The 25,305-nt window shown below is 40.2% G+C and overlaps 2 protein-coding genes across 9 annotated transcripts in view; one reads left to right on the top strand and one right to left on the bottom strand.

Moving 5' to 3' along the window:
- Positions 1-14,685, top strand: part of LOC101269366 (leucine-rich repeat-containing protein 37B) — an 84,709-nt gene extending 70,024 nt beyond the window's left edge. For 2 of the 8 annotated variants that reach the window (XM_049701613.1, XM_049701620.1), the window contains 3 exons: positions 11,316-11,365; positions 12,915-13,057; positions 14,475-14,685. In XM_049701613.1, coding sequence (XP_049557570.1) covers positions 11,316-11,365; positions 12,915-13,057; positions 14,475-14,668 — 387 coding nt within the window. In that variant the 3' untranslated portion in view covers positions 14,669-14,685. Of the gene's footprint in view, positions 1-11,315; positions 12,026-12,063; positions 13,058-13,166; positions 13,405-14,474 lie in introns of those variants that run through there. The other 6 variants (XM_049701615.1, XM_049701616.1, XM_049701614.1 and 3 more) reach the window with 6 other exon arrangements.
- LOC101287365 (leucine-rich repeat-containing protein 37B-like) overlaps positions 1-25,305 on the bottom strand; it is a 127,941-nt gene that overhangs the window by 76,757 nt on the left and 25,879 nt on the right. The window contains exons 8-10 of the mRNA XM_049701621.1: positions 24,336-24,407; positions 23,715-23,789; positions 15,777-15,895 (exon numbers count right to left, since the gene is read on the bottom strand). Coding sequence (XP_049557578.1) covers positions 15,777-15,895; positions 23,715-23,789; positions 24,336-24,407 — 266 coding nt within the window. The remainder of the gene's footprint in view (positions 1-15,776; positions 15,896-23,714; positions 23,790-24,335; positions 24,408-25,305) is intronic.

A 25,305-nucleotide genomic window follows, 5' to 3' on the forward strand; every position in this document is an offset into this window, starting at 1 on the left:
TATTAGACCACTTGAAGTTGTTGCACAATTCGCTGATGCTCTATTCATTTTTGTTGTTGTTTTGTTTTGTTACACGTTTTGTTTCATTTTGGATAGTTTCTATTACTGTGCCTTAATGTTCACTGACCCTTTCTTCTGCAGTGTCTAATCTGCCATTAACCTCATTCAATGTCTTTTTCATTTAGACATTGTTTGTAATCTCTAGAAGCTCAATTTGGGTGTGTTTTGCATTTTCCGTGCCTCTACTTAACATTTTCAGTGTTTAGCCTGGGTTTCTTAACAAGTGAAATACAGTTCTAATAACTTTTCTTCATGTATAATAACTTTTTTTTGTGTGTGTGTGGTACGCGGGCCTCTCACTGTTGTGGCCTTTCTCGTGGCGGACCACAGACTCCGGATGCGCAGGCTCAAGAGAGCCCCATGTATAACACCTTTTTAAATGTTCTTTTCTACCAATTCTAACATCTGTATAGGCTATGGGTTAGTTTTGATTGGTTGCCTTTTCTCCTCAGTATGGGTCATATTTTCCTACTTCTTTGCATGCTTGGCAGTTTTTCATATGATAACAGATGTTGTGAGTTTAGTTTATTGTGTGCTATATATATTTATATTCCTGTAAAATGCTTGGGCTTTGTTTTGTCTGAAATTAAGTTACTCAGCACAATTTTATTCTTTTAAGTCTAGCTGTTAAGATTCGTTGGGTAGCAGTTCACGTAGCCTTTAGTCTGGAGCTCATTATTTGCAACTACTGAGACAAGTCCTTTCTGAGTATCATGAGGTTTTCCAGTCTGACTTGTAGGAACAGGTACTATTCCTACAACCCTGTGTGATAACCAGTTATTCTTATTATTAATGCTTTCATGTGGTTCTTTTCCTGGCATCAAGTAATTCCTCACACAAATGTACTGACCAATACTGTGTTGAATTCTCAAGAGATCCCTCTGCATATCCCCAGAGTTCGTTGTCTGTGCACTTCTTTTCTCTCTCATACTCTGCTTTGTGAACTCTAGTTACCTTGGTTTTCCCAGACTCTCAGCTCCATTTCCTCAGTCAGGGAGTCCACCAGTCTCAGCCTGGACTTCTCTTCCCTGTACCATGACCTGGAAACTCTCAGAGAAGTAAGTTAGGGCTATTATAGGTATCACTTCATTCATTTTCCATCTCCTGGGGATCACTGAACTGTATTGCCTGAGGTGCAGTTTCTTGAAAACTGTTGTTTCATATGTTCTGCCTGATGCTTTCATTGTTTCAGGTGGGAGGTTAAATTGGTCCTTGTTACTTCATCTTGGCCAGTAGCCAATAATGTTTTTTAAGTCTGTTTTATTTTTATACAGGATCCAATTAAAGATTAGGCATTGCATGTCATGTCTTTGTTTCCTTTAATCTAGAATATTTCCCTGCTATTCTTTTTTTTTTTTTTTTGGTCTTTTATGACATTGGCATTTTTGAAGAGTCTAAGCCAGTTGTCTTGTAAACTGCCCCACAATCTGGATTTGTCTGTTTCCTCATTTGATTCAAAGTAAATATTTTGGGGAAGAATACTATATAGGTGATGTATTCTTCATACTTCATCACTTCAGGTGGCCCAGTGCTAAGTTTGATCCCTTGATTAAGGTGGTTTCTTCCATATCTCTCCATTGTGAAGTTATTTTTCCCCTTGGTAATTGATAAATAATATGAGGTCCCATACTTTGGGATCAGTGGAGATCCTACTTTCAAACAACTCTTCACCCAACTGTGCATCAATGATAATCCTTGTCTGAATCGATTATTACATTGATACTTGCAAAATGACACTTTCCTAATCTATCATTCCTTTTGCATTTATTAGTTGACATGATTCTATAGAGAAGAGCTCCCCACTTTTCATTTTGAGTATCATTATGAACTCATGTGCTTTTTTCTAAATTAACTATGTTATACCTTATTATAATGATCATGTTATTCTTTGGAATGTTCCATTTGTCTAGATTTGGCCAATGTGATATCTGTTATTGTTTAACCACACGATGCTTTTTTATTACTGGAATAATTTCTAATATCTTATACTGACAAATAGGAACTGAGAAAGGGACTCCAGAAAGTGCGGCCTTATTCAGACTCTTCTTAGAAGTCTGCCTTCTTCCTGTGTACTCTCAACCCAAAGTGAGGCTTTGGGGTTGGTACGAGATACTTCTGAATTAAATTACAGATCAATGTCCCCCAATTCTAATCCCTATTCCCTTTTTTCTAGGCATACCATACCTACTGCCATCCTAATCCTTCTGTTGGGCACCTCTCTCCTCCTCTATATTTATTTACAACAGTCAAGAGCAGCAACTGGCCAACCGGCCCCTATCCTGTTCTCCAGCCCATGAGCCCCAAGAACTCCTTTTTGCACTGGTCTGTGGGGGCCTTGGACTCCCCCTTCTACCTACTCAAGTAACTCTTTTATCACAACTTTAATGACCAGTGTTTCCATTTATAGGATCTTACCTAGCCGTATGGGCTGCTGCCTCTGCCAATTTAAAAATACTATTGAGGTTGTCTGTAAGACACTCAAGCTGCGTTGTGACAGTGAATGCCTGACAGACGTGACACCTTGTGGTGAGTCTCAATTGCGGGATAATACATTTTTAATTTAATTTTTTAATGTTTATTTTTAATCAAGGATGATAGATTTTAAAATTAATGATGTAATTGCATTATTTTAATTCATTCATTCAGAGTTCCAGATCCCTAAGTTTCTAAGAACTACCCCCTTGCTAAAAATCAGATTCTTGGTTACATTATTAAGCTAGTAATAGCTCAGGTACATTGTTAGCTTAGTAATGTAACTGATCCGCATACATAAAGGAACAAGAGAAAGGAATGGAAGGGGGAAGGGAATTCACATTAATGACCACATATCCTATGCTGTGCTCTCTGCAAATGAGAACTTATTCATATAGCGCATCACATTTTGTAAACTGATTTTATATACATTAAGTCTCAGGTACTCTTTGTCTCATAGGAGAGGTGTAAATATATTTTTGTTTATTTTGTGTGTTTCTGCAATTTTTTAAACAGTACAAGTGATGCTATTTGGAGCCTGAGATTTTCTGGTTCCATAACCAGAAGCTGCTACCTAGCCCTTCTAATGGACGGGAGAGCTAGTTTATTCTTAGACTGTCTAGCTCTGAGCTTGCTCTGAATCTCAAGCTTTTCTATCCACAAAACACTCAGGGGGTTTCAACTATTTTTCTATATATTAGATTTATTGGTACTAACTTGATGACTTCCAAAATGTACTTTCATGCCCAGGTAGCTTGAATACAAGTCTCTTTCAGTGATCTAGAGCACATCATACAAATAACACTTTGCACCTTATATAAAGGCAAAATTGCTGATTTTTCAACACGGTTTTTTTTTTTCTGGCCGTGCCACACAGCTTGTGGGATCTTAGTTCCCCAAACCAGGGATTGAACCCGGGCCACAGCAGGGAAAGTGCCGGGTCCTAACCACCAGACCACCAGGGAACTCCCCCAGACAACTTTACTAATTATATTACTCCCTTCTCCCCCAGATGTGGGCAGAAAAGGCATTTTTACTCTCCTTTTACAGGTGAGAAAAAACAAGATCAGAGGTGTTAAGTGCTATGACCCTAGTGCCCGGATCTCCTGTCCCCAGTTTGGGGCTCTCTGCAAGCCCATGCTCCTCCTTTCTCATGACCCTCCCCTCCTCCTCTGACCCTCACCAAAACTACCTGCACAATGGTACACATTGCCTTCACACAGTCAGAAGCTTTGGATGGTTCCCCAAGTAAAGCTGGAAATATTAGAAGTAAAATGAAATGAAAGCAAAGTAGCCATCTGACAGAAGTTGCTTGTTCCCTTCTGCAGTTGAAGACCTCAAGTATTATTCCATTGATTTGTTGAACATTCCACATTGGCATATAATCTGGCAAATCTCTGAATTTATACCCCAGATCCCTGCCCAAACTTTACCAAAGAGACAGGGTGGACATAGTGGTTTTTTCTGTATAGATCCTTGTGTTATGGGCGCTGGGATGTATGGAAGCAGGGACTGAGCAAAGGACTCGGTGGGCGGGTGGAGAAGGACATGTCCAGATGACGACCTGTTAGCGGCGGTTGTTGTCGTGGTCATCTGTGATAGCAGCAAGAACACAAGCACACTGAAGAGGTGGAGAGAGGAAGCCTCACACTCCTGCCTCTGAGGCAGGACAGGATGGGGTATATGAATGTGAGGAGTCACAGTAGATCTGCAGAGAGTCCAGCTGAGTAGGGGAATATTTGTCTTCCAGCCTTGCCTTTTCTTGAGTACTGGCCCCTGGGAACCAGTGGAGTAATCCTGAACATAGTTACTATATTTCACGCTACAGAATTTTCTGAGTAGATAGCCACTTTTTCAAGAGATACCTTTTTCACATTTTGTTGTTGCCAGTCATAGGCTTAAGTGTGGGTTTCTTTTACTCCTCAGTGGCACTCAAACTTTGACTGATTCCTAATTTATTTGGCTGTGGACTGACAAAAAGCTGTCCCATCAGTGTTCAATGATCAAAAACAGTCCCTTCTTTTTTGACAGATGAAGAAACATCTATACGGAATGCAAAAGGATCGTTGATGAAGGTGTTACAAGCCCGCAAGAAGAACACCACCACTGAGCTGACTATTGAGTCAGAGAGGGCGTCATCAGATAAAAGTGCTGTCACCTTGTCAGGCTTCATGAATGAGCAGCTGGACTTTAAGAATAAAAGTGATATTATCCGTACACTAAATGACATACTGCCTTATACCTCAGAGGGAAATCTCGGAGATGTGGAAGCAACATTATTACCATTCATTCAGCTTCTGTTTTCGAATACAAAGGATGGAGATATGCCGCAGGGCCTTTTGAAAAACAGTACAAGGAGCCCTTCTGTTACACCTGTACCCAACACTTCAACTAATAAAAACAAATTGAGGAAACTCCATTTTGCGGAAAATTTGTTAGCTGCAGAAACTCAAGAAAAAATTGATGAGGTTAAAAAGGAAGAAAAACCTGCCACGCGTACGCGTTCCAACATTTCAAGTGCCACGTTTAAAAGCTACATCTTTCAAAAGAAATTGCAAACTGCCCAACCACAGAAAGACAGCCTAGCAAAGATTGAGAGTACAGAGGAAAGGCTGCTGAGAGTGAACAGGGTCCTCAAGGGCCCAAGGGGCATACAGAAAATGCACCTCAAAGCAGTGGGAGATGAGAGCGTCAGGGGGAAACAGAATGCCCAGCCATCTGAGGCGAACACTGCTGAAGAAAAAAGGCTCAGGAGGCCATCCCCAAGAAAGCTGAAACAGCTTCTCATGGTTCAGAGTCCCAGGAAGCTGGTGGGAAAGTCCTCCAATGCAGAGTCTTCATTCATAAAGGAACACAAGGCAGCAGGCTCCTCTTCCTGGAAACAGTACTTCAAGGGCAGGCCTTCTGCCTCCATCCCTCCAAAATCCCCATCTGACGTTAAAAGCACATCAAAAGACTTATCCAACACTCTTCATGTTTTAGAGGATGCGAAGGCTAGAACTAGAAACATTAAGGACTTCGAACTAATCTCACATTCTGGAAAAAAATACATCTTCCATAAAATTAGGTCTCATCGGGTCCACAGAAAACCCAAAGGCAAAAGGAGTGGAAAGTTCAGAAAGAAAAGTTCACTCACTAGAATGATGCTTGCAAGCCCTCCGTTCTCTGTACTGAGGAGTCTCATAAATTCCCCTCCACGAGAGGCTGTTTCATCTTCAGGAGAAGTGACTTCTCAGGAAAAGCCTTTTCCAGAATTATTTTCTCTTTCAGACCCTTCTACAGAAAACACTACTTCAGAAATCAATACTGCACAAAATGTTTCTGAAGAAATTATTTCTACAGGAAACTCTACTCTGCCAGGAGGAACCGGCCCTGGAAACACTACCCATAGGAACGTGTCCACTGCACATTCTACTGTTGCTGCAGACAACAGTATGCCAACTGTTCAACACACCAACCAAACACGATGGGAGTACCACAACACGGGCACTGAATTATCCTCTAAGCCCACAGGCTTCGCTTTCCCAGGGCTCACATCCCCGGGTGATCAAGTTGAAACTCAGCTAAACCAGCAGCTACGGTCCCTCATCCCCAACAATGACGTGCGAAGGCTCATTTCTCATGTTATCCAGACTTTAAAAATGAACTGCTCGGAGACCCACGTGCAGCCGGCCTGTGCCAACCTCATCTCTAGAACAGGCCTCCTGATGAAGCTTCTCAGCAAGCAGCAAGAAGTAAATGTGTCCGAAGCGGAGGGGGATACGGACCAGTGGAAAGCTGACAACTACATCAGTGAGAGCACAGAGGCCCAGAGTGAGCAGAAAGGGCAGGAGTCAAGTGAGGTGAGGGTAACCCTGACACATGGGAGCTGGACTTTTACTCAGTTTAGGACACGCCATTAACGTGCCCAAGCAGGAATGCCACGGGCTCCTAGTCTCTATCTTATCTTCAGCCATGAAACGGGCTAAGACAGTGATCTCCCACTTTGCTCATTTAAACAGTGTGCCACTCTTCCTAAGGAAGACGAGAAAATGCATAACACAAGATAAATAAGGTGTAGATAAATAAATTGTAGAAGAAAATGCTAATGATAAGATTAACATTACAATTGGCTTGTTCTTATAGAAGCTACTCACCTGAAAGGATTGGGTTTTATAGTAGTTTAAGAATAGTTAGCTAGCATTTAGAATAGCTTTAAGAATAGTAAGTTTTCATCCCTTTTATCTCCTTGTTTTTAAAAAGTTGTTATTTGTTTTTTTAGCTCACAAAAGAAGTTCCAGCATATGGCTATAAGAACAGACTCATCTTGGCAATATCCATATCTGCAGTAGTGACGATTTGGGTTACAATTCTCTGTCTCGTTGAGGTAAGGACAATACTTAATTCAGATCCAGAACTCACAACCTGAGAATGAAACCCACGCTTCCACCTACTACTGCTTGATTCTTCTCTTTAGTCATGAGGACTGACATACACTTTGTTCTTTTCCTGAAAAGTATATTCCTAGGATGTTTTCTTGTGTTTTCTTTTTTTGTTTCTTTTGGCTGCGTTGGGGCTTCATTGTGGTGCACGCGCTTCTCACTGAGGTGGCTTCTCTTGTTGTGGAGTACGGGCTCTTGGCACGTAGGCTCAGGAGTTGTGGCACAGGGACTTAGTTGCTCCGTAGCATGTGGGACCTTCCCAGACCAGGGATCGAACCCGTGTCCCCTGCACTGACAGGTGGATTCTTAATCACTGCGCCACCAGGGAAGTCCCCACAGGATTTTTAAAGGAACTCCACTCCCAGGAAATCTCTATGGAATTGGATCCATGATAACAAGCCATTGGACTATTTTGACAAGTTAAGTTTATAGGAAGGCCAGAGTTGACATGATAGTAAAATTCCTTCAACTCAGAAAACGATGCTGATTTGATGTACTCAGCAGTCACTCTCATTCTACTTTTGATTTCTTTCCTTGTTGGCTGAAATGATGAGAGATATACGATCTCCAAAGTCATGGAGCTATCAGTCACCCTGGGAGAGGTAAAAGGACATGCCTAAACGATAAAAGTGTGATCTTTGCAATTCCTTAGGTTTACTTAGTATCTTTCTTCTCCGGTGTATTAGGAATTGTGTAGATAGGTTCCATTAAACCACTGCAAGTAAAATCCTGCAGCAGGCTACCCTAAAGTATGTCATATTTATAGTAGCCTATTCCTGGAGGTAGCCTGTTTACCTTTTGTTCGGTTACACAATGGCTTATTACTTTTCCCCACAGGCAGTTGCTAACATTAAAAGAGTGGTTTTAATAAGCTGCCAATCTTGATTCTACCCTTCTAATCCAACCTACTTTATTTACCTTTTCTCTTGTAATGGCCTCCCTCCATTCCAGCCAAAGCGGCTCCTCACTATACGCTTGTTACACAATACCCATTCCTACTTTGGTCTGTGCCTTTGCCCATCTAAAATTCCTTTATTTTGCTTTGCCTGTGGAAGTCCTATGAATCCCTGAAAAGCCAACTCAAGTTCAGATATCTGTCTTCGTAAAGCCTTCCCTGAATACTGCAGCCCTCCTGATCCTAGTCCTGTGAGGTTTGTCACCATTTCTTAGGGGCCATAGCAAAGCAGTCCCTCCCCTCAGAACTCACAAAAGTGGTAAGCAGTTTTTTAAAAGGCAGCCCCCCAAGAGAGAAACACCAAAGTTAGCACATCATGGAGCTGAGCAGAGGTGCGTAAGGACCAATGGCTTGCGGGCCTATCAGACTTGAATACAACCTGACATGATGTACTAACTTCTAACGAGAAATGTGTCTATCTGCAGGAGGGTTGGTCAGTAGTGAAAGCATAGAAAAGGTGAGGAGAGACCAACATGGGCAGTGCCCATCCTCACATTGCCCGAGAGTAGAGATGGCACCTTAGGCAGCATAACTGAAGAGTCAGGGCCCCCTAGCCAGGCTGTGCCTGTGGAGGAGCTGGACGGATCCAGCTACCTCAGGCCTTCCCATTAAATTCTCGATTCAGCTGATTCCTTTTCTAATTCTGTTCTCACCACGTAGCCTTCGATTGTGTGATTGTGCTTTAGTGTGCCACGGAGGCCTGTCCCACAGAAGGCAATTCTCTCATTGTGCAGACACGGATGCCCTGTGTGTAGAAGAGATGTATTTCTCATTGTCAAGTAATAATTTGGCATTCTGATTTTTGATCAATCCTGTGATATTGATAAAGTGCGACCGCCACAACAGGAAGACGTGAGTTCTCTCTTGGTGAGGAAGAGTATGATTTCTGAGCCAGGAGGCTGGGGACTGGCGTGGGGTCAGCTTGCTAGTCATTGGCCATTGCCCAGACTGTACCCTCTGTATCTCCAGGTGGCATATGGCCTCTTGCCTTTTTAGAATTTCTGGAAAGTCCCCTTTTTATTGTTTTTAACTTCTAGGTAGTTTAACCTTACATTTGTTTTGTTTTGTTTTGTTTTGGCCTGCGGGATCTTCGTTCCCCAAGTAGGAATTGAACCTGTACCCTCGGCAGTGAAAGCGAGGAGTCCTAACCATTATTTCCTCTCCCCACTTATGTGATAAGCTTTTTGAGGACAGGGGCCATGCAGTGTTCTTCCTATGGTAGACAATAATGGGGTTCAACGGAAGAGAGATGAGGCATTATGTCAATTCCACAGTGAGGAATAATGCAGCCGAATATTTATTTGAAGTAGCATAGAGTCCAGCAGTAGACCCATGTGTTCTTAACTTTTGAAATGTCATGTTTCAATATTCCAATCAGTGGAAGAAAATGAATAAATGGTGATAGAATAGCTGCCTAACTCCTTGGGGGTAAATAATAGCAGATCCCCATTTTTCATCTTAAATAAACGTATTTCCATAAATGTGAAGAAAGACCACATAAAGGTATTAGAAGAAAATAAAAGCAATATTTTTATAATCTTATGGTGGGAAAGAGCCTTCAGAGCCTGATGCCACAAGCAGAGCCTTTGATACATTCCACCATCTTGTCTGTGACACCAGCTTAGCACTGATTCATGCCAAGCGTAAGATGAAGAGTTTTCCATATATTGTCTGATTTAATGCCCACAGTCCTGTGAGGATGATATTACTGTCCCTCCTTCATAGATGAAGGAGATCAGTGTGAGGGCCCAGTGGCCAAACCAAAAGCAGAAGCCAGTCCCACCCGACTGCAAAGCTTGTGCTCCCTACTCCACTCTTTTGTCGTGTCTCCTTAGAGACAAAAACACTGGAAAGATTCGAAACCCTGAAATTCAATGAAAGCCAGTATTTCTTTACTATGAAGAGTTGTTTGTTTGTTTGTTTGTTTGGAGGTGGCGGGGTTTGGCCATGCTGTGCAGCTTGCGGGATCTTAGTTCCCTGACCAGGGATCGAACCTCGGGCCACAGCAGTGAAAGAGCCAAGCCCTAACCACTGGACCACCAGGGACTCCCAAGAGTTTCCTGAGTCAACAAGAAGACGACAAACAGTCCAGGGAAAGGGGGCAAGCGCTGTGAAGAGTAGGAGGTGTGTTGGCAGTCTGCCACCATATCTGCCCGTCCTCTCCTCATGGCTCACGTGGGGTGGGTTTTGTTAGCCAGGCCTTTGTCACCTCATGACGTAAAAATCATCTCTAATATTTTCTTCAAGTACTTTTATAATCTGTCTAGAATTTGTTGTATTTCTTTTTTAGTGTGGTTGAGGTAGGGGATGTAACTTCTTCCCCCTACATGAAGATCTAATTCTCTTCAAATCTTTCACTGAATGGTTTATTCTTTCTTCCCTGGTCTAATATACTCTCTTCATCTGGACTCTATTCTGTGATCCAGTTATCTTGTCCTGTACCACCAGTACCAGTATCACACTGCTTAATTCTAGTTGCTCTGTAACATATTTTATATCTGGTAGGGCAAGGTCCTACTCTTTGACCTTCTTTTGCATACATTTCATAACTATTCTTACATATATTCTCTCCCAAATGTCAGCTGGCCAGGTTTCATTTAAAAATTATTTTGGCTATAAGTGGATTGCATTGAATTTGTAGTTTCATTTGAGGAGAATTGACCTCTTTACAACATTCTAGGAGGATGGTATCTCATGCCATGTAAGTACTTCTTCTTCATGTCCTTCTGAAAAGTTTTAATATTTTCATCACATAGGTCTTACAAATTTGTGGTTAAGTTTATTCCTAGGTACTTTATGCATTTTTATGGATATAGTAAATGGGATGTTTCTTCTGTTGTTTCGTTAGTTATTTGTGTTATATGGGAAAGCTATTGAGGCTTATATGTTGATCTCTTGATTTTGTATGGACCTATCTTACTCATGTTACTTCCAATAAAATTTCTGTTGATTCTTTTGGTCTTTTTAGGTCCCTCGTTTCATATGCAAATACGTTTGTTTCTTGCTTTCCAATACTTCGTTTCCAATACTTGGTTTTTCTTACCGTACTGATTAAGACCTCCTCCACAATGATCAATAGTAGCAGTGATCATGGGCATCCTACTCTTGTTCTTGACTTTAAAACAATGCTTAGGTTTCTGCCAGATACTTTTATTTTCTTTTCCTACTTCTAAGAGTTTTTATTAGGAATTATCTGTTGAAGTCAATAAAATATATCGCTGGCTGCATGCAAGACCCTAAGTTAGGTACTGTGGAAGAGTCAAAGGAATTTTAAACAGCGTAGAATTCCTTGCCTTAAAAAAGTTATCATTCTCACTGGGTAGATAAGATTTAAAGTAAAAAGGAATGAATAAGGATTTGGAAATAGTTGTAATGGCTAATCATCATCATGTTTTCTTTCAAAACAGATTTATTCTCATAGAATTGCAAATGAGGAGGATAAAAAAAGAAGCAGAAGGTAAATATTGGTCTTTGAAAGCAGAATTTTACAACTAGAGGAAAACATAGAACTCATCTATTTCAATTTCCTCACCAAAGGCAGGAAGAATGTTTAATTACCCTAATGGTTTAACCTAATTTAGAAATCAGCAGAATTAGCTCCCCAGCCCAAGCTGAGTTAGAACAGGACTGGCACAGATTCATCTGCTTTCACTAGTCCTTTAAGGAAAGAGGGTGGACGGGGAGGGGTTTTGGTTGTACCTGTTCCTGCTGGCCTGACGCCTGGTTCCTAGGCATCAGGCCAGGCCAGAGGCCTTCTAGGAGGCTCTGGGGTCGGGAGGGCCACATGGTTGGGGATTTAGGGGCTGGCCTCACTCAAAGCTGACGAAAGGTAGAACATATGAGCCCCGTCTGTAAAGTAGCAAGAAAACTTCCCTTCTCATCCTACTGTTTTTCAGGCCCCTACTTTCTATTCCCTTTATCCAAACCTCATAGAATTTTAACCGGGAGAAACTTTAGACTGTAGTTTGTCTCATCCTTTTAGAATAAGGAACTGGAGAAAGAGAAAGGGAAAATATCTTGCCCCATGGTCATACTGCTAGTGATTATGAAAAAGAAGATGGTCCCTGTCCACTGAGGACTTCTCTACTGATCACACTGTGCTTGGGCTGTGAGCTAGGTTTTTTTGTTTGTTTGTTTGTTTGTTTTGTGAGCTAGGTTTTCTGTCACAATTCAGTAGACACATACTATATGGACAAAAGTAGTTTCTGAAACAAACTTACTGTGCACTCAGATTTTTTTTTCTATTCTATTTGTATTCAGAAAGAGTATTTTGTGTTTCCCTGCTGGTCATGGCCTTTAAACTGATTTCACAATTCACTGACACCTCAGTGCTACCCTGCAGTATGATATCAGAGAGCTATAGATAACTTTGCTTGTTGGGTTCACGTGTTTACTTGGTGTGATTCAACTTATAGGATAGAGCAGCCAGGAAAATAAAAGCACCTTCTCCCCACACCCACACCCCCAGCAAATGCTGCATGTGCGACTAAGTGCGAAGCGGACTGGTGTGAAGCGCATCTAGAGAGTAACGTGTTTCTGCCCAGCGCCGTCGTGCAGTGTTTTCACCGCACGAGGGCACTTGGCCAAGGGCCAGGAAAGGTGAACGGGGCTGAAAATCCTGCCTATACTCCATGCTAAGCCACATGCAGTGGTCTCCCCGGAGACACTGGGGGTCCACTTTGGAGAAGTGAGAACTTCTGGAAGGCCAGCGTGCATGGAATGAATTTCAAGATCCCGGGTCTGTGGTGATTTTTGCTCATTGTGATTATGGACTGAGGTACCCGTTTAGTCCTAATAAGACCAGAGATAACACATTGTGAGAGAGGTGAAAAATGACATGTAACACTAACTGTGTGTGTTTTCCTCCGAGGGGCTTTTTTAGATTTCTGCGGCGTAAGAGAAGCTCAGGGGAAAGTGAGAGTCAGGTAAATTTGAGGAGGGTAAAGTACTGTGGCCAGAGAAAGCAGGGGAGATGCAGAATTAATACTTCCCTTTCTGTGTTCTAGGAGGGCGATTTCGGGAGAAGGCGGCCACTTTGGCTTAAGGATACCTATAGGCCCCTCAACGCCACATGCATGGAAAACATGGCACAAAAGCTACACGACAGGGAGTCTTCTGATGAGGATGAGATATTCTATAAGGATGCAGGGTAAATGATAGGGGACAATTTAAAATTCTCATCTAAAATGAGGAAATAATGAAAATTATAATTGTTCTTTTCAAAATTAAAAGCCTTGGCATTACTCTTCTCACCCCAGGGAAGTCATCAAAGCCCCAGCAGAGAAGCTTCTGGCTGCCTATTGGATTGATGAAGAGGCGGGTGAGGAAAGTGAGACAGCACACGAGACTGCCACAGAGTGAGCCCTGTTCTGACTCAAGCCACCTGCAAATGTTATTTTCTTCTTAAAATGGCTTCTCATATTGGCTTCTCAGCATAGCCTGTAAAAATACTTATTTTTCTGATATTAAAATGTACAAATTCATAACCAAATTTAACCATGTGGTAAAGGAATTAAAATGTAAATAGTTGAATATTTATATACCAATAACAAGGGCCTGCAAGAAGAAGCGGGGCTGAAACTAGAATCCCTCATGGTAGCCAGTACTTCCACAAGGGGAAATGTGGGCAAAGGAGGATGAGTAGAAGGATGAAGAGGGGCTTCCCTCCCTTGTTTGCCCAGTATCATCCGTCCCTGGGAACTGGAAAACATACCATCCTCAAGGGGCATAGATCATTAAATCAAATGTGTACCCTGTCTTGGTAGGGGGTTCTCCACCACTTAAAACTGGGGGAAAATTCCCATTGGGTGGTTTTTTTTTCTTTAAAAAAAAATCCCTACCCTTGGATAACTAGCAGGGAGGTGCCAGAAAAGCAGGGTAAAGAAGAACGTGCGAGAGTAGCCATTGCCCAAGATGGCCCTCCTCAGGCCCTGGCCTCTCCTGACCCCACTGCGGGTCAGCTGTGTGCCGCTCAGCTCCCTGCAGCTCAGCCCAGCAGCAAACCTAGCCACCTCCTGCCCCAGCCAGCACAGGCCACGAGCTGCATGATTCCAAGTGATTCTATAATGACAGTGCCACCTGTGGAAGGTGCAAACGCTCTTCCACTCCTGCAATGAAAGTCATTAATCACATTTATTAAGTCAGTGAGAGTTAAATACATTAATGAGTAAAAGAAATTCTGAATGAACAAGACTTGATAATCTACCAAAAGGACCACAGATACTGCTGGTGGTTTAGTAATATGAGGTGAAGAACGGTGCAAGCCATGGGGTGATAGTTCACGGTCCCCCAGAGGATCAGTGGGCCTGGAAGACAGCCCAGCAGGTTCTGCTGGTTGGGTGGGGTTCCAATCAAAGTGAACCTATAGGCCTCTCAACGCCACACGCAAGGAAAACATGGCACAAAAGCTACAGGACAGGGAGTCTTCTGATGAGGATGAGATTCTATAATGATGCAGGGTAAATGATAGGGGACAATTTAAAATTCTCATCTAAATGAGGAAATAATGGAAACTATAATTGTTCCTTTCAAAAGTAAAAGCTTTGCAATTAGTCTTCTTACCCCAGGGAAGTCATCAAAGCCCCAGCAGAGAAGCTTCTGGCTGCATATTGGATTGATGCAGAGGCGGGTGAGGAAAGTGAGACAGCACACGAGACTGCCACAGAGTGAGCCCTGTTCTGCCTCAAGCCACCTGCAAATGTTATTTTCTAATATTGGCTTCTCAGCATTGCTTGTAAAATACTTATTTTTCTCATATTAAAATATATAAATTCATAACCAAGTCTAACCATGTGGTAAGGAATTAAAATGTAAATAGTTGAATATTTATATACCAATAACAAGGGCCTGCAAGAAGAAGCAGGGCTGAAACTAGAATCCCTCATGTAGCCAGTACTTCCACAAGAGGAAATGTGGGCAAAGGAGGATGAGTAGAAGGATGAAGAGAGGCTTCCCTCGTTTCCCCAGTATCATCTGTCCCTGGGAACTGGAAAACATACCATTCTCAAGGGGCATAGGTCATTAAATCAAATAACAATTTATTCTGGTGCCCTCTCTCTCCTGGTTCATCAAGTACCAGTTGTTTACAACATGCTCGACCTCCTGCCCATAGAGGATCATCTACTTCTGGCCCCTCACGTACGGTCATTGGGGTTGCGAGAATACTTGGATCACTGGGCCTCCCTCCACTGTGGAGCCAAGGCCTGACTTTTCTCCCAAGTTCTCAAACTCAGGTACAAATGTGTACCCTGTCTTGGTAGGGGGTTCTCCACCATTTCAAGCTGGTGGAAAATTCCCATTGGGTTGTTTTTTTTCTTTAAAAAAAGATCCCAACCCTTGGATAACTAGCAGGGAGGTGCCAGAAAGACAGGGTAAAGAAGAACGTGTGAGAGCAGCCATTGCCCAAGACGGCCCTCCTCAGGCCCTGGCCTCTCCTGACCCCACTGCGGGTCAGCTGTGTGCCGCTCGGCTCCCTGCAGCTCAGCCCAGCACCAAACCTAGCCACCTCCTGCCTCAGCCAGCACAGGACCCGGGCTGCATGATTCCAAGTGATTCACTATGTGAATAAGTTCTCATTTGCAGAGAGCACAGCATAGGAAAAGTGGCCATTAATGTTAATTCCCTTCCCCCTTCCATTCCTTTATCTTGTTCCATTATGTATGCAGATCAGTTATATTAGCTTAATAATGTAACCAAGAATCTGATTTTTAGCAAGGGGGTAGCTCTTAGAATCTTAGGGAGCTGGAACTCTGAATGAATGAATTAAAACAATGCAATTACACCACTAATTTTAAAATTTATCATCATTGATTAAAAGTAAACATTAAAAAATTAAATTAACAATTTATTATCCTGCAATTGAGACTCACCACAAGGTGTCACGTCTGTCAGGCATTCACTGTCACAACGCAGCTTGACTGTCTTACAGGCAACCTCAATACTATCTTTAAATTGGCAGAGGCAGCAGCCCATACGGCTAGGTAAGATCCTATAAATGGAAACACTTGTCATTAAAGTTGTGATAAAACAGTTACTTGAGTAGGTAGAAGGGGGAGTCCAAGGCCCCCACAGACCAGTGCAAAAAGGAGTTCTTGGGGCTCATGGGCTGGAGAACAGGATAGGGGCCGGTTGGCCAGTTGCTGCTCTTGACTGTTGTAAATAAATATAGAGGAGGAGAGAGGTGCCCAACAGAAGGATTAGGATGGCAGTAGGTATGGTATGCCTAGAAAAAAGGGAATAGGGATTAGAATTGGGGGACATTGATCTGTAATTTAATTCAGAAGTATCTCGTACCAACTCCAAAGCCTCACTTTGGGTTGAGAGTACACAGGAAGAAGGCAGACTTCTAAGAAGAGTCTGAATAAGACCTCACCTTCTGGAGTCCCTTTCTCAGTTCCTATATGTCAGTAGTAATGTATTAGAAATTATTCTGGTAATAAAAAAGCATCATGTGGTTAAACAATAATAGAGATCGCATTGGCCAAATCTGGACAAATGGAACATTCCAAAGAATAACATGATCATTATAAGGTATAACATAGTTAATTTAGAAAAAAGCACATGAGCTCATAATGATACTCAAAATGAAAAGTGGCGGAGCTCTTCTTTATAGAATAATGTCAGCTAATAAATGCAAAAGGAATGATAGATCAGGAAAGTGTCATTTTACAACTATCAATGTAATAATAGATTCAGACAAGGCTTATCATTGATGCACAGTTGGGTGAAGAGTTGTTTGAAAGTAGGATCTCCACTGATCCCAAAGTATGGGACCTCATATTATTTATCAATTACCAAGGGGAAAAATAACTTCACAATGGAGAGATATGGAAGAAACCACCTTAATCAAGGGATCAGACTTAGCACTGGGCCACCTGAAGTGATGAAGTATGAAGAATACCTCACCTATATAGTATTCTTCCCCAAAATGTTTACTTTGAATCAAATGAGGAAACAGACAAATCCAGATTGTGGGACAATTTACAAGACAACTGACTTAGACTCTTCAAAAATGCCAATGTCATAAAAGACCAAAAAAAAAAATAGTAGGGAAATATTCTAGATTAAAGGAAACAAAGATATGACATGCAATGACTAATCTTTAATTGGACCCTGTATGAAAATAAAACAGACTTAAAGAATGTTATTGGCTACTGGCCAAGATGAAGTAACAAGGACCAATTTAACCTCCCACCTGAAACAATGAAAGCATCAGGCAGAACACATGAAACAACAGTTTTCAAGAAACTGCACCTCAGGCAATACAGTTCAGTGATCCCCAGGAGATGGAAAATGAATGAAGTGATACCTATAATAGCCCTAACTTACTTCTCTGAGAGAGTTTCCAGGTCATGGTATGGGGAAGAGATGTCCAGGCTGAGACTGGTAGACTCCCTGACTGAGGAAATGGAGCTGAGAGTCTGGGAAAACCAAGGTAACTAGAGTTCACAAAGCAGAGTATGAGAGAGAAAAGAAGTGCACAGACAACGAACTCTGGGGATATGCAGAGGGATCTCTTGAGAATTCAACACAGTATTGGTCAGTACATTTGTGTGAGGAATTACTTGATGCCAGGAAAAGAACCAAAGAAAGGATTAATAAGAATAACTGGATATCACACAGGGTTGTAGGAATAGTACCTGTTCCTACAAGTCAGACTGGAAAACCTCATGATACTCAGAAAGGACTTGTCTCAGTAGTTGCAAATAATGAGCTCCAGACTAAAGGCTACGTGGACTCCTACCCAACGAATCTTAACAGCTAGACTTAAAAGAATAAAATTGTTCTGAGTAACTTAATTTCACACAAAACAAAGCCCAAGCATTTTACAGGAATATAAATATATATAGCACACAATAAACTAAACTCACAACATCTGTTATCATATGAAAAATTGCCAAACATGCAAAGAATTAAGAAAATATGACCCATACTGAGGAGAAAAGGCAACCAATCAAAACTAACCCATAATCTATGCAGATGTTAGAATTGGCAGAAAAGAATATTTAAAAAGTTATTATACACGAAGAAAAGTTATTATAACTATTTCATATGTTAAAAAACCCGGACTAGGGCTTCCCTGGTGGCGCAGGGGTTGAGAGTCCACCTGCCGATGCACGGGACACGGGTTCGTGCCCCAGTCCGGGAAGATCCCACATGCCGCGGAGCGGTTTGGCCCGTGCAACATGGCCACTGAGCCTGCGCGTCCAGAGCCTGTGCTCCGCAATGGGAGAGGCCACAACAGTGAGAGGCCCATGTACTGCAAAAAAAAAAAAAAAAAAAAAACCCAGACTAAATACTGAAAATCTTAAGTACAGGCATGGAAAATGCAAAACAGACCCAAACTGAGCTTCTAGAGATTAAAAACAATGTCTAAATGAAAAAGACATTGAACGAGGTTAATGGCAGAAGAGACAGCGCAGAAGACAGGGTCAGTGAACATTAAACCATAGTAATAGAAACTATCCAAGATTAAACAAAAAGAGTAACAAAACAAAACAACAACAAAAATGAATAGAGCATCAGTGAGTTGTGCAACAACTTCAAGTGGCCTATTCCATGTGTACTTAGAGTCCATGAAGGAGAGGAGAAATACATTGAAGAAATAATTGCCAAAATGTTTCCAAACTGGTAAACACTGTAAACCCACAAAGTCAAGAAGATCAATGAACTTTAAGCATAAGAAACATGGACAAAACTACACCAAGGCACAAAAAGTAATCAAATTGCTCAAAACCAGTAATAAAGGGAAAAATTTTAAAGCAGCCAGAGGAAAAAACTATACATACAGAGGAACAAAGATAACAATGACAGCAGAATTCTTGTTGGAAACAATGTAAACGAGAACTCAGTGGAATAACATCTTTAAAGTAGTGAATTGAATTCTATCAACCTAGAATTCTATACCCAGATCTGTCAAAACAAAAGCAAAATAAAGACTATCTCAGACATACAAAAGCTGAAAGAATTCATTACTAATAGACTTTCCCTATAAGAAATGTTAAAAGAAGTATTTTTAAGTAGAAGGAAAATGACACCAGATTGGAATAATGATCTACAAAAAAGATTAAAAATACTGGAATTGGGAGTTCCCTGGTGGTTCATTGGTTAAAAATCTGCTTGTCAATGCAGGTGACACGGATTCAATCCCTGGTCCAGGAAGATCCCACATGCCGTGGAGCAACTAAGCCCGTATGCCACAACTACTGAGCCTGCACTCTAGAGCCTGTGTGCCACAACTACTGAAGCCCATGCACCTAGAGCCTGTGCTCTGCAACAACAGAAGCCATCCAATGAGTAGCCGGTGCACCACAACAAAGAGTAGCCTCTGCTAGCCACAACTGGAGAAACCCCAGGCAAAGCAGCAAAGACACAACGCAGCAAAAAAATACATTAAAAAAAATACATTAAAAAAAATACTTAAGTGCTTCCCTGGTGGCAGAGTGGTTGAGAATCTGCCTGCTAATGAAGGGGACACAGGTTCGAGCCCTGGTCTGGGAGGATCCCACATGCCACGGAGCAACTAGGCCCGTGAGCCACAACTACTGAGTCTGCACTCTAGAGCCCGTGAGCCACAACTACTGAGACCATGTGCCGCAACTAGTGAAACCCGTGACCATAGAGCCCGTGCTCTGCAACAAGAGAAGCCACCGCAATGAGAAGCCTGCATACTGCAATGAAGAGTAGTCCCGGCTCGCCACAACTAGAGAAAGCCTGTGTGCAACAATGAAGACCCAATGCGGCCAAAAATAAATAAACAAATTAAGAAAAGGGAAAAATCACATAGTCATTGCAATAGATGGAGGAAAAGAATGAGAGAATCTAACATCCATTCCTGATTAAAGAAAAACACAGCCCTCAGTAGACTAGGAATGGAAGGAGACTTCCTCAACTTGATAAATGACTTCTACAAAATACCTAACATCATATTTAATGGTGAAGGACAAAGTACTTTCTCTCCAGGATCAGGACAAAGGCAAGGATGTCTGTTCTCATTACTTCTATTTGACATTGCACTGAAGGTTCTAGCCAGTGCAATAGGGCAACAAAAAGAAAAGAGATATTCAGAATGCAAAGGAAGAAGTAAATCTATCTTTATTTACAGATAACATGATTATGTAGAAAACCTGATAGAATCTACAAAAATGCTACTGGAACTAATAAATGAGTTTATCAAGTTTGCAGGATACGAGATCAACATACAAAAAGATTAATTTATCTCAACAAACAATCAGAGATCAAAGTTTTAAAACACTACTTATAATAGGATCAAACAGATAAAATACTTAGAATAAATCTGACAAAAGATGTAAAAGACTTACACACTGAAAACTGTAAAATATTGCTGGGAGAAATTAAGGAAGACCTAAATAAATGGAGAGATATAAAGTATTCATGGATCAGAAGATTCAGTATTGTTGAGACATCAATTCTCCCCAAATCGATTTATAGATCAAAATCCCAGTAGGCTTTTCTATAGAAATTGACAAGCTAATTCTAAAATTCATATGGAAATAAAATTTAGAATAACTAAAACAACTTTGAAAAAGAACAGAGTTGGAGAATTAACAGTAACTGATTTCAAGGCTTATGAAGCTACACTTTCAAGACACTGTGATAGTAGTGTAAGGACAGAGAAAAAGATCAAAGGAACAGAATAGAAAGTTCAGAAGGAGAGAGATGTGGACAACTGACTTTCAGGTTCAAAGGCATTTAAGTGGAGAAACGATAGTCTTTGCAACAAATGATGCTGGAGCAATTGAATATCCAGCTGCAAAAAAAAAAACAGAAAGAAGTTCCATCCAAACCATATACAGAAATGAACTCAAATTGGTTCAAAGATCTAAATGTAAAACATAAAACTATAAAACTTCTAGAAGAAAGCAGGTGAAAAATTTTATGACCGTGAGTTCGGCAAGATTTCTTAGATACAACACCAAAAGCATAATCCATAAAAGAAAAATATAGATAAATTAGACACCATCAAAATTAAGAATTTCTGCCCTGCATAAGACACTCCTGAGAGAATGAAAAGATGAGTCACAGAATGGGAGAAAATACTTAGCAATCTCTTATACTTAGATAAGAGATTCAAAGATATATGGATGGAAAATAAGCATATGAAAAGATGTTTGACATGATTAATCATTAGGGATGCTACAGTGAGATACAACTACACACCTATTAAACTATCTAAAATTAAAAATACAAAGCTTAGCAAGTGTTGGCCGCAACGTGAAGAAGATGCAACTCTCATATACTGCTGGTAGAGATGAAAATGATCAAACCACTATGGAAAATAGGTATTTTTAAAAAACTTAAACATACACTTACCAATGATCCAGCCATTCTACTTGCAGGTATTTACCCAAGAGAAATGGAAGTACACATCCACACAAAGACTTGTACACAACTATTATACTGTGTACAACTATTATATTGCAACTTTATCTGTAATAGACAAAGACTGAAACAACTCAAATGTCCATCATTGGTGAGTAGATAAATTGTGGTACATCCATGTAATAGAATACTATTCAGCAATAAACAGAAATGAATTACTGATATATTGAACAATATGGATGAAGATTAAAATAATCATGCTGAGTTAGAAGCCAGTTAGAAAAAAGTATACCCTGTATGATTCCATTTACATAAAATTCTAGAAAATGCAGACAGAAAGCAGATCAATGGTTGCATGGCAACTGGGAAGGGCGAGGAAAGATGGGAAGGAAGAATTACAAAGAGACATTAAGAAACTTTCTGAGGTGATGGACATTTTGATTTTGGTGATGTCTTCATGGTGCGTATGTATGTGTGTGGGTGAACAAAGATTACTGTATGTCAATTAGACCTCAAAAAGCTGTTAAAAGAAATGATATTATATAAGAGAGACAATTGAGGAAATTTGAATAGCAACTATTTATTAGGTAATATTATTGTGTAGGAATTCAATTTCTTAAATACTGTGTGTTAATAGTATTATAGTTACATAGGGAAATAATTTTTAATATCCAGAGAGGAGGGCATCTAGCTGACAAGACAGGGATTGCAATTGTGGCAGATGCTTTGGGGAGCTGAGGAAGATAAGGCTACAGCAGTGACCAATGTGTGATGGCATGGTGAAGACGGTCATTTGTCAGCTGACCTGACAAAGACGGTTGGAACAGACTGCTAAATGCAGGGCACTTTCCGCATACTAATCTCATGCAATCCCCTCAACTAGCCTTGGCATAACAGAAGGTTTCTATTAGCTTCCCATATTGGCGGGGGGATGGCACAGTTTAAGGTGCAGTGAGTTGTGTAATAAACTGTCACAATAGGGTCCTACAGAAATAGTTTTTGAAACTGCAAAAAAATGAAACTTGAACCTTCTCTCACAACATATATGAAAATTAACTCAAAATGAATCATAGACCTAAATGTAACTATACAACTTCTGGAAGAAAACAGAGGAGAAAATCTTGGTGATTTTGGGTTAAACAATGGGGTCTCAGACAAAGACTTCTTAGGTAAGACACAAAAAAGCACAAACCATCTAAGAAAAATTGCTAAGGGATTCCCTTGTGGTTAAGACTCCGAGTTCCCAATGCAGGGGGCCCGGGTTCGATCCCTGGTCAGGGAAGTAGATCCCACATGCATGCCACAACTAAGAGTTCGCATGCCACAACTAAGAAGCCCATGAGCCGCCACGAAGACCCACACAACAAAATAAATAAATAAATATGAAAAAAAAGAAAAATTGCTAAATTAGAGTTCATCAAAAATTTAAAACTTCTGGTCCTCAGAGACACTTTAATACAATGAAGAAAAGTCACAATCTGTGAGAAGATATTTACTAAACACATATCTGAGAGAAAGGACTTTTTCCACTGCTTTTTATATAAAGCACTCTTAAAACACAGTATCAGTATCCAATGAAAAATGGATTTGAACAGACACTTCATTTAAAAAGATATTTGCACATGAATAGACACTCAACATCATCAGCTATTACAGAAATGCAAAATGTGGCAAAAACCACGAGGTGCAACTACACACCTACTAGAAAGGCTAAAATATTCTTAAAAACAAATATAAGGATCAGGTGAAGATGTGGAGCAACCGCAACTCTCATAGACTGCCCGTGGGGAAGCAAACTGGCACAGGCACTTTAGAAAACAGTTGAGCAGTTTCTTAAAAAGTTAAATATGCACTTAGCATATGATGAAGCTACCCCAAAGAAATGAAAACATATGCTCGCACAAAACATATGTTCAGACACTCATGTGACTGTTTTCAGGGGCTTTGTTCATAATGGCAAAAAACAAGAAAAAACTCAAATGTTCATCTAACGATGAATGCGTAAACAAATTGTATATCCAGTCAACTAGAATACTGCTCAGCAATAAAAAGGAATGAACTACTGACAGGGGCAACAAAACAGATGAATCTCCAAAGAGACTGGCTCAGTGAAAGAAGCCAAAAACAAAGGCTACATACCACATGATTTCATTTATAAGGTATTCTGGAAAAGGCAACATTATACGGATAAAAATCAGATTGGTGGTTGCCAGGGACTGGTAGTGGGAGGAGTATGGATTGACTACAGAGGGACACGAGGGGTCTTTTGGGAGTGCAGAAGTTTTCTTTACTTCAGATGTGGTGGTGGCTACAGAACTATACGTTTGTCAAAACACATCACACTGTATATTTAAAAATAGTGAATTTTGTTAAATGAAAATTATACATAAATAAACCTGACTTAAGAAAATAGTAAACCTAAAAAAACAATTGAGTGAAAATAAACGTAAGGAAAATCAACTTACAGTTTTTCCAATTCATGGGTCATCATGAGGATGCTTTCAATTGTTGTAAGTGACACTTGTGTTGTTCCCATGTCTCTGAAGGAGAAGCCCAAACATGCATGATATAAAACCCAAAGACAAAAGTTCTAAACTTAAAAAGATACTTAACATGTGATTACTTCAATTCTGGCTTCTTACTTGCCATAGATGATAATTCCAAAGAGCTCTTATTGAAGAAATTTAAATTTGCATCATCAAATTAATGACCTTGGTGCTGAACAGTACAATCATTTTTTATTATCCTTACTTCTCATTTTCATTTGCATCTACCTCTTTTGATCACTCTTTTTTAAAAAAAATAATGTATCCCTTATTCCTTTTTTCTTTCTGGGATAAATAATATTCCTACATGCATCTACATGTTCCATATCTATATGTGTTCTTCAACACTGTTCTCATTCTCTGCTGGCTGTCTTACCCAAATATATTCTTTCTTAATCCGTTTCTTTGCCAAAAACACTTACTTTCAATAACCCAGTTAAAATCTAAATTATTACTTTTTAGCCAAAGTACTCAATCTTTGACGAAAGTAAAAAAGAGCAGAAATTATTTCATGAGCCATGAAACTGTTACAATACTTACAAATATTTTAATGCTGGCAATTTAAAAAGATGAGAATCTTCAACTGTTGTCGAAGGATTATGACTGAGAATTCTGAAAAATGGAATGGAATTAAAATTATCTGCATTTTCAATTACTTCCATGAAAGCTTATATTCATTTTTTTTTGGTATGGAACTGGAAGGTTAAAAAAAAAGTCATTTTCTGCCTTTACGTATAAATCACCCTTAGAATCTGTAAAACACTCTTTCATTGGGAACTACCCAGGTCTCTAGATGATAAAGTGGAGAACAGAAACAAACAAACAAACAAAAAAATAGAAAAAAAGTGGCTAGCAAAGAAAAAATATGCCAAAGGACTCTTCAGGTTAAAAACCCTCGAAGTGACTATGCTGGTAGGAAGCCCTTGCTCTGTAAAAAAGTACTATTTCTAGTGTCCTCCATAATTCAAGGTGTTTGTCTTTCATCTCTACCAATTTTTTAAAATTTCATGATTTACACTACCCAGCTAAAGACAAAAATAGGGCTAATTCCTTGGTTCTGGAGCCAAAGAAGAGATAAATCCAAGAGGAACTGGTGAAAGCCATACTCCCATCACATAGTCCCATGTGTATTCTTGTATCATAGCCTTTGTTACTGTGTATGTAATCACCTGTTTACTTGTCAGTCTCCTAGAATGTCAGCAACTTGAGAGCAGGGACCACACTTTATTGTCATTATTATACCTGTGCCTGACATAGTGCCTAATATTTACTAGGTATTTAATAAATGTTTGCTGAATAAATAAAAAACATTTTGTATATATATCTATAAAATAAACAAATAAATTTTGGGGAACAAAATTTTATTCCAAAATGCTGGAATAGATTTTCTTCTTAGTTATTTCTTTCTTTTCATTAGTTCTTTAAAACAAATAGGGGGAAAAAAAACCCAAAAGAAACAGGAAGAGAGAAAAGAATATATGACTTTAGGTTAACTGTACTCAAGAATTAT

The sequence above is a fragment of the Orcinus orca genome, chromosome 19, assembly GCF_937001465.1.
Source record: "Orcinus orca chromosome 19, mOrcOrc1.1, whole genome shotgun sequence".
Classification (NCBI taxonomy): Eukaryota; Metazoa; Chordata; class Mammalia; order Artiodactyla; family Delphinidae; genus Orcinus; species Orcinus orca.